At 35.7% G+C, this 19759-nt stretch overlaps 3 protein-coding genes across 3 annotated transcripts in view; 2 read left to right on the top strand and 1 right to left on the bottom strand.

Moving 5' to 3' along the window:
* Window positions 1-6075: 6075 nt before the first annotated feature.
* Window positions 6076-7062, bottom strand: LOC129804373 (deoxyuridine 5'-triphosphate nucleotidohydrolase). Its single transcript, XM_055851626.1, has 3 exons — window positions 6800-7062; window positions 6597-6733; window positions 6076-6487 (listed from the first exon to the last, which is right to left on the bottom strand). The coding sequence occupies exons 1-3, from the start codon at window positions 6901-6903 to the stop codon at window positions 6285-6287; spliced, it is 444 nt and encodes a 147-aa protein (XP_055707601.1). The 5' UTR covers window positions 6904-7062; the 3' UTR covers window positions 6076-6284.
* Window positions 7063-7322: 260 nt separating this feature from the next.
* LOC129804364 (uncharacterized) lies at window positions 7323-14459 on the top strand. Its single transcript, XM_055851614.1, has 4 exons — window positions 7323-7529; window positions 7595-7754; window positions 7815-8121; window positions 13962-14459. The coding sequence occupies exons 1-4, from the start codon at window positions 7516-7518 to the stop codon at window positions 14207-14209; spliced, it is 729 nt and encodes a 242-aa protein (XP_055707589.1). The 5' UTR covers window positions 7323-7515; the 3' UTR covers window positions 14210-14459.
* A 214-nt stretch (window positions 14460-14673) lies between these two features.
* LOC129804310 (GPI ethanolamine phosphate transferase 2) overlaps window positions 14674-19759 on the top strand; it is a 7450-nt gene continuing 2364 nt past the window's right edge. The window contains exons 1-2 of the mRNA XM_055851481.1: window positions 14674-14928; window positions 14991-17250. Coding sequence (XP_055707456.1) covers window positions 14783-14928; window positions 14991-17250 — 2406 coding nt within the window. The 5' untranslated portion in view covers window positions 14674-14782. The remainder of the gene's footprint in view (window positions 14929-14990; window positions 17251-19759) is intronic.

Genomic DNA, 19759 nt, shown 5'->3' with positions numbered 1-19759 from the left:
TTAATTTTAAACCGATCAATTTGATCGGGTCTTGGTAGGTTTAGTAACAAGGCGAATTTTCTCTTTGGTTGCAAAGATCTAGCTAGTTCGTCATTTCTTACCCATAAGATAGATAATTATTAAATTCATGAGACGAGATAATGAATGGTAAACCAACTCTTTGCATACAAAAGAAAATTCGTATTGTTTGAAGGTTCACTGTGTGCGAACCATGCCTACATTCCCCTAAGGATTGATTCACCTTCATGTCCATTCAATGCGATTTTTTACCAAATCAGTAATAAATTAATGGGAATTTGCTACCTGATTTTGTAGCCTGAAATGCCAAGAGAACAGAGAACTGTGCTAGGTGATTGAGTGGTGATCGTGCTTTAATAAAAATCCCGAAGAAAATGTGCGCGAGCTTGCGCGGAAATGGGCGTGAAGTGTGAAGTTGTCTGGAGCTGACGAGACAGTGAGGAAGGCAATTTCTCCAGGCATGGAGGAGCGATAAATCTTCTTCGCACCCACTTGGAGGGCAAGTGCAAAAAAGGCTGAAGAAACAGGGGCAGAAGACTTGGCGAGAATCGCCTTATTCGCCATTCTCCGGTCGTGTCTCTCGACAGGTGTTCAATCAGTCCGTGTTTGGGTTGATGGGTGAAAACGGCAGCCAGGAACAAGAGACGAAACACATGATGATTATCATTGTGCACATATTCCCAAATGGGGCATGTTCCTCGCGACTCCGGCCCAGACAGGGATCAGCGGGACAGGAGGGTGGGTATATTTTTATTGCCACTGGACTGCGAGGCAAAATGCAATTTGTGTGTTGTGCAGATTGAAGGGAATGGGCAAGAGAGGATTGAGAGGACTGAGATGGTAAAAAAAAAAGTTGGCAGACACTTGGGATGCAAGAACAACCAAAGAACTTGTCTCACAAGAGCGTCGCGGGCTGAAATTATGCACCAGCACAAATAAAAATGTTTTCTGCGTGGTCACTCTCTTAATAGCCTTTTAATGGCTTTTTCTTACTCTTGCCCACTTCCATTTCTGCCTTTTTCCCATCCTGGTCCATGCTTGGACTCCGGGATCTCGCCCCGCCAGACTGAGAGACACCCAAAAGATGACGGAGCCTCATTAATGTGCACACAGTCCAAAAAGGATTCCCTGACCAGCTATTGGTGCACTTGGTCTTTTGCAATTACGTGAAAGTCAGCGAGAGATGCGATGGAGAAGAACCTGAGGGCACAGAAATACAAACCTGCTCTCGCTTTTTTTTTCGGAGGAAGCATTGATTGGGACTCTGGACTTGTACTTAAATAGAGGAGTGAGTGATTATTTTAATGGTAATTACCATCTAAAGCTCTTGTGGCTATTTTCGTGATTATTCTCCTTATTCTCGCAATTAATTTCAATTTAACGTCCTCACACACCATACACCTGAAATTTAGTGAGGTCAGAATGTCCGTTGAATGCATTCTAATGAGGCCCTATATCAGGGAAACGCTCGGGCAAGGTTTTGCTTTGGGACACGACAGACTTTGAGATGTTCTTATTAAAGAGTGTTTATTTCATCCCTTCGAAGTTTATTTATAAAAATAAATATGGTTTAATGGAATTTCTACAAAATGTTTTGTTTATGTTTTGTAACTGAATAACAAGACATTTATTTAATTTCATTATTATAATTTGAAAGAATATTTTAGAAAATCATGCAAATTGTGTTTATTATTAGAAATAAAATATAAATATAATCACGAGTTTAAATACATTTAAACACCATTTAAATACATGGGGTAGGGTGGGTAGGGTAAAAGAGCTTATGGCATATTCTTGATTATTAGGAGTGATTCCTTCATAATCACATGTATTTATATTATCTTATAGGAGGAATTTAAATTTTAGATTTATTATTGTAAGACGTGTTCCGCGGCTAAAGGCCATGCCGTTATTTTGGATTCTTCTGAAGACTGATTGGGTACACAAAATGCCTTGTCCCTAGGGTTAGCCCTCTGAGTGGGAGGTGAAGGGTGTGTATCCTTATCACCACGAGCTTGCCTTCCAATAGACATACAGTAGACTCTTCGATATCCGGCTGACTGGGGGACAAATGACATTTAGGTTTTTTGAATGATCAACGGTTTTTCTATTTTGTGCAGTGTGAATTTATTTTCTGTCTGACAAAGAAAAAGAGAATTTTCTTCATGGTGTGCTTATGTTTCATTTTTTATCACAATTGTGTATTAAAAACTTCGATACAATGTTAATAATACTTTAATTCACTCTGGACAAACTTCATGTTTAGTGAAAATAATTTTGAATATATCAACCGCCAGTGTTTGGCAGCTGTCACCCGGATATCGAAGTGCTGGATATCGAAGAGTCTACTGTAAGACTATGGGAAGGGAGCACTTGCCTTCCCTTGGCATAACGCTCTCGCAGAGACAATCAGTTGTTCTTCAGCTGTGACTTCGAACGCAAAAGAGAATCCTTGTTGGGCCACAACCACCAGTAGCGGTATTATACTCGCTGTCCAGGACCTCGGTTATTTTAATCTCACAATATTTAATACAAATGCTAGCTAATTGCTGGTCTTATCTAGATTCTAAGAAATAACAAAGCAGGGGGAAGTGGGGCACCTTTAAAAGTGGGATACCTTTGAAATTGAGATTTTTCACCTATTTTTAAATAAAATTGAGCCTTATTGTGATATAATTTAGCTGCATAAACAGATTGAGAAGCTAAATTACATTAGGATATGGCTCAGTTCCACTTAAGCATATGAGAAAAATCCCAATTTCTCAAAGGTGCGCCACTTCCCCCTATAAACACCGTAAAATTTGTGGTTAACAATTTAACAAAAAACTGGAAATTTCTTTTTTTTACTTAATTAAATAGACAAAATAAAATCTTTTAATTTGAAATTTGATAAAAGTTTAAATTACATACGAGTATTTTTAGGCACTTCAATTTCCTAAAATTAAGCTTTAGGGTCGAACAAACACCTCTTCGACAGGGAACCCCTATTGACACTTTTGTCAAAATGTTGAAATTTATTTATTGTCTAATAAAATGTAAGTATAATATGGCATTTTTTCATTAATCTACGTTTTTTGATAAGAATAAGTGCTCAAATTTCATATTCCAACTGGTACAGAGTAGGGTGTTAATAGGTCCTGAAACGAGTTCTTATAAAGTGTCAATAGGTGTTCCTTTCACCTTGTCTACTAACGCAAAATATTATTTCATCGCAATATATTATTTTATCGCAAAGTATTTTTTTTTTTCAAAAAGGTCTCTGAAAATCGGATCTTAGCGGCTAAATAAAATGGTAAGGTTTGTCTAATATTTTTATGATTCATAAGTAGTATTAGGATATTGGCTTTATCCCTTTGACGACGAGACATTTTTTACGGACTGAAAATCAACAATTAAAATTAAACTGAGAAACATAATCAATGATAAGACTTACATCTAATTTTGGAAAGTCCAACAGAGCCTGATTCGGTATATTTTGTGCTTCTATGAAGGATAAGGACAAAAATAGCCCAAAAATTCAAGTTATTTTTCTGACAATACCAATGAATTATATTTTTCGCTTTAATGAAAAATATTACTTATGAGTAGTGCAGTTTTTATTGCCAAAAGGGGTTTGCTAAAAAAAATAGAAGTATAAAAAATAAATAAAATCAATTTTGATTTTGAGAATTTAAAAATTCGCCATTTTTAAGCTTAAATATTTACTACATAGCAAATATCTAGAGACTTGCAAAAAATATTCTAGATTTCTTCAACCTTCCACTTTACAATTATGTACAGACATAAGAAAAAAAAATAACTTTAGGTAGTCAGGAAAAATTATTTTCTTTATGGGACACCGGTGTTCCAATCGTCCTTAAAGGGTTATAAAACCGTGTAGTTCAAAGCTCTAAAATCCTTGACTTTTCCTAGAGAGGATAATGAAAAAAGTATGACACATTGGCTACACGTGCCCCGGCCTTTTGGGGTACTATTTGGCATCAGTTTTAAAAGCGAAATTTTAACCCTTTAAGGACGATTGGAACACCGGTGTCCCATAAAGAAAATAATTTTTCCTGACCACCTAAAATTTTTTTTTTCTTATGTTTGTATATAATTGTAAAGTAGAAGGTTGAAGAAATCTAGGATATTTTTTGAAAGTCTCCAGCTATTTGCTGTATAGTAAATTTTTAAGCTCAAAAATTACGAATTTTTAAATTCTCCTAATGAAAATTAATTTTAATTATTTTTTATACTTCCAGTTTTTTTAAAGTCAAATCGTTTTGGAAAAACAGACTACAATACTCAAACACAATATTTTTCATTAGAATGAATAATCTGTTATTGGTTTCGTCAGAAAAATTACTTAAAATTTTTAGTTATTTTTGTCCCTATCGTTCATAAAAAATACACTAAATTAGACTCTGTTGGCTTTTCGAAGGTTAGATGTAAGACGTTTAACAAGTTTTCTTTATCGGTTTCATTTTCATTGGTGATTTTCGGTCAGCGAAAACCGTCTGTCTCGTCGTTAAAAGGTTAAACTGGAGATACCAAATATTGTTTCGATTGATACACTGAAGCCCACTGATGTTAAATATGTCACTTAAACCTTAAGAAAAAAGGCTTTAATCGACTTTTTTATGCAATTTTTGTGATAGAGTCAAAATTTATGCAATCGCACATCCAAATGGCAATATTGCTAGGAATATCATTATAATACTTTTTCATCTAACAATTATCCATATATCAGTGAAAAATCATCAATAGTTTTATCCCGCCATGGAAGAGTGGTTACATCTGCCCCGAGGGCTATTTCATAAGTGTTTATCATCTTATACAAAAAAGTAGATAATTATGTCCAAGTGAAAAATATCTCTTAATTAACTTTATTAAACCAGAAACAAAGTAAAACTATGAGATTTTGACTAACTTGGCCTGTAAAAATAAGTTTAAATTTACCTAAAGCATAAATATTTTTCACATTAAAAAATTAATGAGAAAATCGCATTAATTTTTCGCATTAATGCTATAAATCAATTTATATCAAATTTTGCGGGCCAAGTCTACCTTTTTATCAACAAATAGATCAAATTTTAAATATAAAAAAATATTCAAACATACAAATTACACATTTGGACTCTCACCAGCGACAATTAATGTGAATCATATTAAAATTTTAATGTGCAAGTGTGATAATACAGTAAACCATGTCTTTTGCAATATTTTTTTATATTCAAATTGCGGAAGCAGGGCACCTTTGAAAGTGGGGTAGCTTTGAAATTGGGATATGTTTGTGCAGCTAAATTATATCACAATAAGGCTCAATTTTTTTTAAAAATAGGTAAAAAAAAATCTCAATTTCAAAGGTGCCCCACTTTCCCCTATGAACTTTGTTAAAAACAAATTTTTTTAAATGATTTCCTCCACAGTTCTTTGTCTTTGAACTTTTAGAGGGATTTTTTTTCCTCAACTTTCGGCCCATTTCTTCAGGGAAATGTCTTTCTCTCTTTAGCTTGACAGGCCGATGAGTCTTTTTTGAATTTGCGTCATCACCGGGTCCATGGATAACTTGCCAACAACCTTCCTAAATAAAAATTCACATCTCCCAAACAAAAGCATATCAATCAAGATTTTTTGGCGATCACCGCCAGACAAGCAGACGCATAAAATTTCAGCACCAAAATCCGCGTACATTGACTTATTGCTTCCCAATTCGACATTCTAATTTCATGCAAAGTACCCAAAGTTCCGTCCAAGAGAGATTTCTTGCTGGGTGAGACAAGAGAATAGAAACTCCCATATTCTCAGATAACTTCTTGACTGTTCATTAGCACCTTTCTCCACGATGACCATGACGAATAAAAATGCGATGGGGATGGGAAATTATGCGTTACATAAATCCCAAGAGACATTTTTACAGAAATTCAGAATTGCGACTGGGATGGAGCTGAAATTTCATCTGTATCTCTGAGTATTGATATTGTGACGCAACCTAATACATTTTCTGAGACATTCCACATAGCCTTGAAGTCCACCAGATCTATTTTTCCCACTGGGACTGCCCAAAGAAAACGCGTCTTTTACAGAAAATTAAACATTTATTCACTTGGGAGCATTTTTCTTGCCATTTTTGGCGGGAAATTAATTCAGAGATCTATAAACGCCGAGAGGTAGACAATTTTTCCAAAAGGAATTCGAGAATAGGAATCTTGCTGAAATTTCTTCTAAATTTCAACAAAGAATCCTCTGGGAATCCAATATAGAGAATGGACATGAACTTGAGTCTTCTATTTGGTTCCTGTTGAGCCAAATCCTCCACTTCCACGTTCAGTTTCAGTGAGAGACTGGACCTCTTCGATATCCGGATAGAAAATCCTCTCGCAGATCAATTGGGCAATTCTGTCTCCCTTGGTTACTTTGAAATCCAGGTCGGAATGGTTGAAAAGGATCACTCCTACGTTGCCTCTGTAATCTTCATCAATGACACCAGCTGGAAGATAAGCCGGAAGTTATAATCAATCGTTTTCCTAGCAGCAATATGATTTTGAACTCATAATTTTAAAGTAAATTCGGTAGATTATCAAAAATGTGTTACTCACCTCCTACATCAATGAAATTCTTATGAGCCAGCCCAGAACGGGGTGCCACTCTGCCATAGCAGCCTTCCGGAACCTGAATCTGAATGTCTGTCTTTACGAGTTCTTTCCCACGTGCAGGGACCACGCAATCATAGGCACTATTGTAAAATTGATAATTGGATATTATTAGTAGAAGAAAAGAAATAAATCTAGATGATAATTACCTTCTTAGGTCAAATCCAGCAGCTTTTGCGGAGCCCTTCATTGGGGCAAAAGCGTGTTCAGTCAATTTCGCAAAACGCAGCACGCAAGAAGACTCAGAAGGCATTGTGGACTCTAATTTGGGAAATAAACTTACTTGATATGTTTGTTAAAAGACGAAAATGCACAGATTTTACGGAGAAAATAGAAAATTTTTAGAGCAATGTGGACTTTTAGGTGAGTATCTTTGAGGTTAGGTGTCAAAAGTAGCGGGAAAAAAGCGCTTCAAGTGCGAATGGCATCGGCTGTTTATAACGAAAGAACACGAAATAAAGTGCTATAAAATTCAAAATAAAACGAATATTCTTGTTAATCTTTCGCATTTATATTTATTATATTTACATGATTTTCAAGCATGATTGTTTTAAATAAATTGAAATAATATAGTTTTCTATAGATAAATATTGCAAGGATTCGTCAAAATCATTTGAAAACAAGGAAATTCAAGTTTTTATTAGACACAGAGACCTTGATTGCATTCACATTGAAAAGTAGTATATCCTAGAACGGCTGATTTTGACAGGTTACTCTGGTCTCTACGCATTTTTTTTTGTTTTTACCAAATAAATCCTAAAAACTACCAATATGAAGTAAAATTGTGAGTCCCAGTGATAGATTTTTATATAGGAAAGCATACTTCTGCAGGCATCACATTATCAAAGCTCCAGATACAGCCACAATGAAACGAACAAGGTGAGAATTAACTTCCTGGCAGTGTTGGAAATACCTTTTGTTTACTTATTTTTTTACTGGGTCAGAGTAAGAAATACCCCAAATTCCGGGGATTACGAGCCTCTGCAGCAAGAATCTGACCACTACCCGATGCGTCGGGTACGCTCACCACAGATTGCAACACTGGAAGCCCAGGTTCAGGAGAATGATACTCTCCAGGCAATTGCGTTGCGCTTCAATTGTCCAGTAAGTGTGACCTCGATTCGTGGCAGAAACTGCCCTGACTCACTGCTTGATTGATTGCAGCTGTCTGAATTGAAACGATTGAATAAGATCGAGCGGGATAATGAGATATTTGCAAGAAGTGTTATCAGAATACCCCTGACTCCCCACAGTGTCCTCCTGGAGACACTTCCGGGAGTACATAAGAGCGGTGCGTCGAGTCCAACGAAGGACAAGGAGGAACCAGAAAGTCTGGCAAATGGTGAATTAAATGAAAAGTTAATAATAGCTTCAGTAAGCAATTCTGAATGCTCGAAAACGTCCACGTCAATTAACGACATAATCCTCAGTACCAAATTAAGTACCAACGAGTATCGAGATGAGGAATTGGGTAAGTAGAACTTGTTTTCTACTTAAAAAAGCTTGATTTTCCTAAAAAAAATACAGACTTTAAGGTAAAATTTGGAATTTCGGACATTGTAGAAAAAGTTTGAAAGCCTTTTTATGTTTAAAATATTTTTTTTTCATTTCTCCATCGGAAGTAATTTTATTATTTTAACAGAATCCCAGTAGTTTTTGTTATGAAACTTTATTCGAATAATAGACAAATTGACGCAAGTTAGAAAATAGTACATTTTTTAAAAGGCGGACAGGTGGTTTTGGAAAGGCGGACACAGTCAATTTTAGACGTTTTACTTACACAGTAAAAAAATGTGTAAAATTTTACTACTAATAGTGCAAAATCGACCATTTTAGTTGTTTAATTTAAAAATGTTTAAAAAATGCACAATTAATTTGGTAATTTATTGTCACGTGATTGAAAATTACCACTATTATAGTTGAAAAATTTTAAACAACGTTGTTTAATTTGAAAATGTGTAAAATTTTAACACTATAATAGTGTGAAATCGGATAAATTAATTATTTAATTGCGATCTGTGTAAAATTTGTCACTATTATACTCATAAAAAAATTTCAACAATATTTTGTAATTTAAAACTGTTGAAAAATTCTAAAAATTACCACTATTATAGTATGACTATAGTTTTCCACATTATTATAGTGTGAAAAATACACAACTTTATGGTATTTTTTGTCACATGATCAAAAATTAACACTATTATAGTTTGATCATAATATTTCACACTATTATAGTGTGAAGCTTTGTGTATTTCAACCAAAGTTGTTGAATTTTCAAACAAAAGTTGTTGAATTTTCATACAAAAGTTGATGAATTTTTAAACAAAAGTTGTGTAAAAATTGTTGAATTTCCATTTAAGACATATACTTCAGTCGAGATGCTTTTCATTGCGCAAAAGTCATATAGAACATTAAATATTTATATGTATAATAAGTATATCGTGTTGATCCGAGCATCAGATGTAATTATCTCGCATTAGGGAGGATGAAAAGTACAGGAAAAAACATTACAAATGCCCAAAAAGGTAAAACAAAACTAAAATAAATGAAATGAAAATTCAAAAATTTTTGAGTTTACACACAAAAATTCAACAATTTTTAAATTAAAAAACTCCAAATTCAAAAACTTGAAATTCAACAACTTTAAATTAAACAAATTTTAAATTAAACATTTTTTTCCAAATTTAACACTTTCCGAATTTAACACTATAATAGTCGTGTGAAAGATTACACACTATAATATTGTTAATTTTTTTTACTGTACACAATGGGTATTCCCGGTATTCCGATTAAGCTTTCTACTATCCTTTTCCTTACATTTCGGTGTGACGCTTGAGAAACTCCAAGTAATAAGAGCTTCCTGGAGGGGAATTCTGTAACGTTCTGGCAATGCCATATGACAAATTGGGTTTGAATCTCAGGAGAGCTTTTTCGAAAATGCGATTCTGTAGCCGTGACATTGCCATTTCAACTCACGTGACATTGTCAGAAGTCACATATTTGAGATTTCTGGCAATTCAAATGACAATGAATTTTGTTAAAAAAATCAACCAAGACATACTGAGCCCGATCACAAGTAGATTTTGATTCTCTAATAGTGTCTTGGATGAAAGGTAAATGGAACTCTATTTGCACAAAAAGTCGTTAAATTCGAAGAATTCAAATTCAATTTCGAATTTTCATACTAAATTTTCGAACAAGGAGGGGAAAATTTATCAAATATCACACTAAAAAGCTCGCAAAACAGTTACTCAGTGATTATGGAGTGATTAAATACTTGGGCGAGAAAAGTAAACGTCGTTGTTCAGTTTTTTTCCTCGCAACAATGTGAAGACCGTCACATTTTGACACTTGAGCACTTCGAAATTCGAACAGGATGTAACTTCCGCCACCTTGCGAAAGTATTAAGAAGTAAGAAAGTCTCTTTTTTGGAACTTCAAATAGATTTTCGATCGAATTTTTCAAGATCTACTTCTGTACGGAAAGACTGTGTTTTCATATAATCATCAAGTAAAGGGATTTCATTAAATATTCAATGAATTGCATTTTCGAACTCATATGATATGATAAAAAAAGCTCGATTGATATTGTCATTTTTCGAACTCACGCGTGACAATGCCACGAAAATTACAGAATTCCCCTACTGAAGGGGAATTCTGTAACGCTCTGGCAATGCCATTACAAATTGGGTTTGAATCTTAGGAGAGCTTTTTCGAAAATGCGATTCTATGGTCGTGACATTGTCATTTGAGCTCACGTCACATTATCAAAAGTCGTATTTGAGATTTCTATCTATTCAAATTACTATGAATGTTCTTAAACAATTCAATTAAGACAGAATTTTGCATAATATCACTATGTAAAGGCATTTCATTAAAAAATCAGTAAATTGCATTTTCAAACTCATATGATATGACAAAAAGAGCTCGATTGGCATTGTCAGGTTTCGAACTCACGCGTGACAATGCCACGAAAATTACAGAATTCCCCTACTCATCCCTTTTCACATGCTCTGATGAAAGAAACTAGTGGCGCTCCTCCTGTCTTTCTCCAGAAATTTTACCAATTGTTCTGTCAGATAAAACAGACTTCAGATCCTGGAAGTCCGGGGTAGCTTTTTTTTTAAGAGATCCAAAATCTAACAGCTACTTACTATAGTTATTATTCCACCTATTCCAACTGTTTAAGTAATAGGACTTTCCTCTTCATCATCAACATGATTTGATTTGGCAAGAAAACCGAATTTATCCAACAAATCAATGAAAACACATTTTAAAAACAATTTGTCCGAGCCTTAAAAAATACTTTTTTACCTGATAGAATAACTTAATCAGTTTCCTCTCTTTTTACGCCTTTTAGAAATTGAAGTATTTTTGTTATTTCCTTTTCAAGAATGTTGTTGGAAATCTTGTAAAGTATTTTATCGCCTTTGCTTTTCTAAAATTAATCTAAATACATTCAATAATCAATAAAAATAAGGATAGGAATTTGACTGTAATTTTGGACAGCTTGGTTGTAATTTTGGACATTTTGCTTGTAATTTTGGACTGCTGATCCGCTTCAATAGTACATTGTCCCTCATTTCAAAAACCCAACTTGTAAAGCCACGGGGCTTTACAGTGGAGATTCTTGAGGACTCAGGGCTTACGAGCCCTGAGCCATACTGAATGTCTCTCTCTGTCGATCGATAGATCGGCAGAGGGCTCTAATGACTGTGAGTTTGAATTGAGCGCCAAGCTCTGACCGTTGCCCATTATGCCTGTGAGGGAAAGACAAAGACTTGTCTAAAAGGATGGGTTGCCCACGGGACGGATTTGGATTCCCCTTTAAGCATGGCTTAAGAGCTAAAAGAATAGGTGGATTTTTACAAAACTGCTCTTGTTTATTAAATATTGTTAAAATATTTAATTTTTTTTAACAAACATTCTAATTTTCAAAATTTTTATCAGAAAGTGATACTGGATAGAGTGAAATTTCGAATTTCGGACATCGTGGAATATCGGACAAAGTTATTTATAGTCTAGGCAGGTCTCGTTAAACTTCATAAACTTTCAATTTCAATTTCATATGTGTCCGATTTTCAGTATGTTCGACTTTTAGCAAATTACTCTCTAATGGCTCCGGCACACCTTTTAGATCGGGAAAAATTCATGAAGACGAAATTCACATGCTTTCTTTCTTTAAAGCTTTGCATATATCTATCCCACTTTATTGCACTCTTCTTCTTCTTTTGAACATCAGACCAAATTAAATTTAGTTCAGTCGAATTTCAGGTCGAAAGAGTAAGATAGACTTATGCAAATATTTTGAGAGAAAACGGAATGCGAATTTTGATTTTATGAAATTATACCGAGCTAAAAGGTGTGCCAGAGCCATAAAGTTCCATATAAACTCAGGCTGAACTTCGATAATATTTAGCCTGTAAAATTTGGTAGTGAAATATTAGGTGAAGAAAATTTATGCCACGACCTCTAATCGATGACCCTAAGCCCTCATTGCGTAATACGGGCTTCAGACCTAATACAGGTTTCAGACCTAAGGCTTAGCTATCTGGCTTAACTCCTCTGATTCGTCATCGAGCACGATTTTTTAGGAAATTGTTCTTAAGGATTAGACATTAAGGGAAAATGATTCATTAGATTTTGAAAAATCAATAAAATTGCTTGTTATTAAGATTTTTGAGACCTTCGGGAACTGGGCTAAACCTCCAATCTAAAGCCGGCATAAGAACGTCTTCAGACTAGAGGTTTAGCCTTGTTTCTGAAGGTCTCAAAATCCTAAATAGCGGGCAATTTCGTTGCTTTTTAAGAGCCTAATTGGTCATTCATCTTTAATAATCCAATCCCAATTTAAATTTTTCCAAAAAATCGTAATTGATAAGAAATTACAGAAGTTAAGCCATTTGGCTAAGCTTTAGGTCTGAAGCCCGTATAAGGCTTAGCCATCTGGCTTAACTCCTCTAATTTCTTATCAGGCACGATTTTTTTTTAATAATAATAACTGATAGTTTACCTTTCTTTGTAATGAACTATCTAACACATTTCTGACATAGGGGAATCTAGTTTCTTACTTGGTTGCTTGGTAGCCGAGATAATTCAATTTATTTTATTGGACACGTTAGCGTTTTGCCCTGGAGGTTGGACACCAACGCTAAGACGGCGGTGGACGCAAAGTCACAAACATCTCACAAAAATCCTACTGTAACGCGCTATTAAGACATTGTTGATGAAATAAATTATCTATCTATTTTTTTAGGAAATTGTTGCTTAGAATTGGATATTATAGGCAAATGATCCAATAGATTTTGAAAAATCAATAAAATTGCTTATTATTTAGATTTTTGAGACCTTCGGGACCTGGGCTAAACCTCCAGTCTGAAGACGGTATAAGACCGTCTTCAGACTAGAGGTTTAGCCCAGTTTCCGAAGTTGTGAAAATCATGAATAGCAACCAATTTAATAGTTCTTCAGATTCAAATATGTAGATTATTTCCCCTTAATAAACCACTTCTAAGTCAAAATTTTCCAAAAATTTTTGACTGACAAGAAATTAGAGAAGTTAAGCCTTATGGCTAAGTCTTTTAGGTCTGAAGTGCGTATAACGGTTTGAGAAAAATCTTTAAATTCATATTTTACAGGCTATAAATATTCTCCGGGATAAGCTTTAGTCTATTTAAGCTCTAATGCCCTACAATCTAGGGCATTAGAGCTTAACTCTTTCGTCTCCTTTGGGACTCTGGGTACCCATGGAAACAACAATTTTTTAGACTATCTAGAATCGTTAAAAATCCGATTCTTCTGGATAATTACAAACTATAAGGATGTCCAAATCTAGGATATTTTTTGCAGGATCCTAATTAACTCCTGAGCTAAGATATTTTTGGTCAAAAATCGTGAATTTTCGATTTTCTGCTTACTTGCAGAGATTGTGACTTTTTTTTTAATATTTCTAGACCAGAATAAGGAAAAACCTCTCGGGGCCAATAAGTATGATAACTATCAATTACAGATTACATAAATTCGAAAAACAATTTTTTTCTTAAATTTTCAATGGATACTCTCGTCCCCAAAAATCTAGACCCTAGACACACTTACGACTAAATAAATAATGATTTATAGATTACATTTCCATCAATTTCTGACTAATCCGTTTCAGTTTAAGTCGATAAACTGTTTAGTTAGTGGGAAACGGATGGGAATTTAGTGAAATGATTATTATGATTATAATTGCGTTAAGGCGTCTCTCGACTTAAGTCGTAAGTGTGTTTAGGGCATAACGCTCAATGATTTTTCTTATTGATTTTTTTTTTAGTTTGTGATCCACTGAGCGTAGACGAGAGGGATGTGGGTCAACCTCTTCTCAGTGGAGAGATCGATGACACAATTCCCCAGCCAAGAATCATCCCTGTCCGTCACAGAGTGGATTTAAACTGCAATGGGGCTGACTGTGATATCTCCTGGGTGTGTCTATTCATTTGTATTCTGCTCCTATCCTTTGCCATCCCTCTCATCTATATATTTCGTCAGAAAATCTTCATCAAGGCAGAACACGAGCACTAGCATCAATCTCAAGCTGTTCCTGCACGAAAACACTCCAAATTGGCCAAATTATAAAGGCATTGAAGAGTATTTGCGAGTGAAATGGATAGTAATACAATGTAAATAAGTGCCTCAAGATCGCATTGAAAGTTTAATAAACTGTTTTACAGTCCCGGGAGCTGGTGAATTCCCTAACTAAATTATGTTGAAGAGTGCATTGATTTGTATTTTATTGAGACAAAATAATGAAAATAATTTATTTTATTCAGAATTATTGGCATTTTACGATTCTGCTCTGAAATGTTCTGGTTGGTGAGGGGGATAATAAATTAATCATTTGGTTCAGAGGTGTTTCTGGAAAAACGAATCACAGTAATCGGACGATCTTTCAACCGTTTTTATTTGAATTGTAGGGGAATAGAGGGGTTATAGCACTGACTTGTGAAGTGCTTCCAAAGCAGGCGAAAGGTTTCTAGTGCTTTTGTTTGGGCGGGTGTGCTGCTCAAGTATCCTCGAAGAATTAGTGTAAAATCCTTGTTTTTAGTGATGTGTGCAATCTAAAAGTGATTCTCAGATCCTTGTGAAGTACCAAAGATGCAAATTTCAACAATCTACTTAGTGCAACTGTCGGCTTTTCTCTTCAGTCTTGGAATCTTCCTTCATGGCTTCTTCCCACTTTCCTTCTCTTCCACTGAAAAGGCAGATTTTCAGGACTTTCCCAGGCATATCGATGAAGTCCAGTAAGTAGAAATGTTTTCTGTAAAATTCCATAGCAGATCTAGATAATTCCCTGCCTGCGTAGATTGGATCGGAGTCAGTACAGAGCGAGATTCTCCCGGACAACAATTATGCTTATTGATGCCCTGCGTCTGGATTTTGTCCAGCAGCAGGAAAATATGCCTCATCTGAGGAAATTATTGGTGAATGGAGAAGCCTGTTTACTCAGGCTACACGTTCAGCCACCAACAGTGACGATGCCACGAATAAAAGCCCTGACTTCTGGCACTATTCCCAGTTTTATCGATGTCATCCTCAATTTGGGCAGTTCTGAGGTCAAAACAGATACTTTTCTGCAGCAGATAGGATCCTCAGGCGGTAAATTGGTATTCTATGGGGATAGTACTTGGACTAGGATGTTTCCGAAGGTATTTTCACGCAAGGGTGAAAATCAGGATCCACTGTTTGTCAATGATTTCTACGAAGGAGACAAGAATGTAACCAAACATCTGACCAGTGAACTTAAATATCCCGATTGGAAGATGATGATCCTCCATTACCTTGGACTGGATCACATTGGTCACGCTGAGGGTCCTTTTAGCAAGAAAGTTCCTGGAAAATTGAAGGAAATGGACGAAGTTGTCAAGAAGATTGTCTTCGAAATGACTCGTTGGAATGCCAACACTTATCTACCGTCTCTCTTAATTGTCACTGGGGATCATGGGATGAGAGACACAGGAGGACACGGTGGAAGTTCTCATCCTGAAGTTACAGTTCCTCTTCTGGTGATTGGAACAAATTGCTCAACATCCAAAACCATGCACAATCAGATTGATTTTGCAGCTACGCTGTCAGTTCTCCTGGGAATCCCAATTCCTGCTTCAAGTATTGGAAATATTATTCCCGAGATGCTAGTGGATTTATCCGAGGAGGATCAATTGCTAGCGCTTGCCTACAATGGCGAGAGACTCCTCCAGAAAGTTCGTTTTGAGAGTTTTGAGGGAGATTTCGAGAGCAGGGAATTCTTTTTGCAGCACCAAGAAGCCAAGGAGCTGCACAAAAACTTCCTGAAGATGAAGCAAATTGGTGATGAGGTGAATATGTCACTCTTCAAGCGTGCCAAACTCTTCTATTTGTCCTCAGCTCGGGAGATGTCCAATCTCCTGGCCAGGAATTTTGTCAAGTATGACCATTGGAGCATTTCTCTTGGACTCTTCATGACTTCCTTGATTGCAATTTCCAGTGTCTCATTGGTTCTCCATCGAAGGGATTCACTGAGCATTGACTGGAATTCCTACAATATCTTCTTCATCTTGTTCGGAACACTCTGCCTCAAACACTTGCCCAGAAAATTTCTCACCGTTGAATCTTCCCTCTGTTCTTCTGGATTCCTCGGGAATATCATCATCCTCATCACGATAGTCATTGTGAGGATCAACGTCAAAATAATCATTGATTGCGTGAAGAACAGGGAGTCTCCGTGGATGCCAAAGATGGACAAAATTCATCTTTTCATGCTGTTCTGCACAATTTTCCATGCAGCGTCCTATGCTAGTAGTTCCTTTATCGAGGAGGAGCATCAACTGTGGTACTACTTCGGAAACACTCTATTTATCCTGCTCTTCCTGGCTGATTTGAAACGTTTCCGGGGGATTTCCCTCAATGCCCAGATAACCCAAGAAGACAAAGAGAAAAACACTGCAGATTTTTCCCAACTCCAAGATCTCCATGGAGTTGTCATAAAATACTTCAGCTTATTCCTGAGTCACATAATCCTCCGCAGGCTCAATCAAACTGGCGATAAGTGGCTCAATGTACCAGACATTGGGGATTGGTTCGTCAGGGAAGAGAATAAAATTTCTCTCAGTTGGTTCTTTATCATCACATTAATCCTGACCCTGGTAGTTTGTGCTCAATTCACGGGATTTCTCACAAATATTCTCACCTTCACGGCAATCCTCCTCATCTACTATTCCCGGTCAGTTTCTGGCCAGGTGTACCTCTTCAGTGTGTCAGAGAGTGACTCAAGTGCATCCTTAATCCTCTTCTGGGTCAATCTGGCAGAGATTGCCGCAATCAATTATTTGCCAATCTTGTACAGGAGATTTATCCAGAGGAAGTGTCTGCAGCAGGATGGATTTGTGTGGATTGGAGCTGGCATAACGATTTTTACTTTGATCTCTTGCCTTCTCCATAAGCCTCACAATGCAATCCTCAACATTGGTTGCATTCTAACGTGCCAAGTGGTCAGCAAAACCATTCAAACCATCTTCACCGGAAGGCCAAAAACCTACCTCATCATCCTCAGTCATCTTTGGATTGGGAAGATTTTCTTCTTCTACCAAGTAAGTTTCTTTTTAAATTTTCTCAAGCCTGCAAGGGGTGACTCATTCCCAAATTTCATATACAAGCGTTTCTGGTTTCTAGATTTTCGCTAAACTTTTATTGGATTTTGCGTATAATATCTCTTGAGTCTTTTCAGGGTTTTCGAATATTCTTAGTAGAGTTTTACAGAATTTCGTGAAAACTTTTGAGAATCACTTGAATTTTGCTTTATTTGGTTTTCGCGAACAAGTTTTTTTTTTTGGATTCACGGAACACATCTTGGTTTTCTCTAATTAAAAGAATCTTTTTTTTTTATATTTTGAAGGGAGGTAGAGAAGGAATTCTCGAATTCAGTGAAAACATTTCGGAATTCTCGATAATATTCATAAGTTTCTTATGTTTTATACAAATAACTGTAGTATTTTCCAAAAGTTTTTAAGGTTTTCTCAGATTTTACAAATTTTTACTACTCGAACTCAAAGAGAGAGCAGTTATATACAGTAGAGTTCCTCAAATTTGAACATTTGGGGGATGACATTTCTCAGAGTCCTCAAATTTGAACAATATTTTGAAAAACGTAACAGAATTTATGTATGTGAAATGCACCTTCCCTAAATTGAGAAAGATAACTTTAGAGAATATATCAATGTAATTTATTGTTAAAGAAATGGAATTTGTTGAGGAAGTTAATATAATACGATAATATTGAAGAAACATCAGAGAAAAATTGTTCTAATTCAGACTCCACGCAAAACTTTCTTCACATAACCTCAAATTTTACATTTTGAACTCAACCTTCGTTCAAATTTGAGGAACTCGACTGTAATCGCCTGCTCTGGAGGTTAAACGGTAAGAGATATCGACTTCCAGTCTTAGATGGCCCCAATAAAAAAAAACAATATCTCGGCGTTTTTTCCCTCCCCACCCTCATCTATCCCCTACAAAACAATGTTTTTTCGGTTTTTCTCAAAATTGGCCCAAGCTTTTTCAATGATTTTGGACATACTTTAGAGCTAGTCCAGGCGAACATTTCGCCCTAACATACCTATGACCGGAAAATTCGCCATTTTGAATTATTGAAGGTCAAAGGTCAACCACTTTGGAAGGGTAATTTTTCACCTCATTTGGTTAAATTTGGATTTTTTGGAAAGGTATTGAAATTTCGAACCCGGCTGCATCGGTCTCCATCGGTAATGAACCGGTTAAGTACCGATTTTGAATAATTTTTTCAGAAATTTTTACTTGACTTTATATTTGTTCTCGAGCTACAGGCCAAACGGTAAGAGATATCGATTTCTGGTCTTCGATGACCTCCAATAAAAAATAATATCTCTAGACGTTTTTCACCTTTTTCCCCTATTCCCCCCCTCCCATAAAAACATGTGTTTTCGGGTTTTCTCAAAATTGGCCCAAGCTTTTTTTTAATGATTTTTGGATATGTTTTAGAGGTAGTCCAGGCGCACATTTCGCCCAAACATACCTATGACTGGAAAATTCGCCATTTTGAATTATTGAAGGTCAAAGGTCAACCACTTTGGAATGTTAATTTTTCAACCTAGGTTAAATTTGAATTTTTTGGAAAGGTACTGAAATTTCGAACCCGGCTTTATCGGTCTTTATCGGTAATGAGTCGGTTAAGTACCGATTTTTTGATTTTCAAATGCTTTTGTGATTTATGAGTCAATTTGATCTCTAGTGGATCAATAATACCAAAAGATCATGCAAAAAAACTAATTCACGGTGAGCTCTATCTCGTGAGTTCGAGCATTCCGCAAAGATGGGACGCTTTGACATCTCTTTTTTTGGAATTTTTGAACAACTTTCTTGATATTTTAGAAACCCGTGGATTTCTTAAGTTTTTCGAATATTTCAGATAATATATAGGGGAGACTGGGGCAAAACTTGTCAAAACGCATATTTAATTCTTTCACGAGCTCTGAGAAAACTTAAATGTTTTATAATGAGCATATTCTTATAGGAAATTTAATGCTCTACAACATTACAGAAGACTATTTTAACCTATCTTGAAAGAAATGTGATTTTCGAATCATTTTCTAAAAGTCGATTTTGTGGAGATTCTCAAAATTGCTGGGGCAAATTTTGTCAGTCTTTGGATAATTCGTGCTGTTTTACTCTCGCAAACGTTTAAAATATCAAATAGACATATTTTTATAGGAAATTGATTCCTCTACAACTTTGTCGAATATAATTTTTTTTTTCTATCTTAACGAGAAATGTGCTTAAATTGAGCTAATCAGTATTGATATTTTCTGTAAGCCAAATATTCCAAAAATAGGGCTCAAATTTCATTATTTTTTATTTTACATAATCCTTCCTCGAAGTTAAGTTTAAGAAAGTTCGTGAAGGCTTTCAAGCCTCAGTCTCCTTTATTTTAGAAAATAGTGAATATTGAAATTTTCGTTTTGACAAATTTTTGCCCCAGTCTCCCCTACTTAAATTTTGCGAAAGCTTTTCAGCTTTTCTTGAACTTCGTTAAACTTTTTGACGTTTCCTCGGATCTCGCGAACA

The sequence above is a fragment of the Phlebotomus papatasi genome, chromosome 2, assembly GCF_024763615.1.
Source record: "Phlebotomus papatasi isolate M1 chromosome 2, Ppap_2.1, whole genome shotgun sequence".
NCBI classification, from domain to species: domain Eukaryota; kingdom Metazoa; phylum Arthropoda; class Insecta; order Diptera; family Psychodidae; genus Phlebotomus; species Phlebotomus papatasi.
This window is presented reverse-complemented; position numbering and strand designations above follow the sequence as displayed.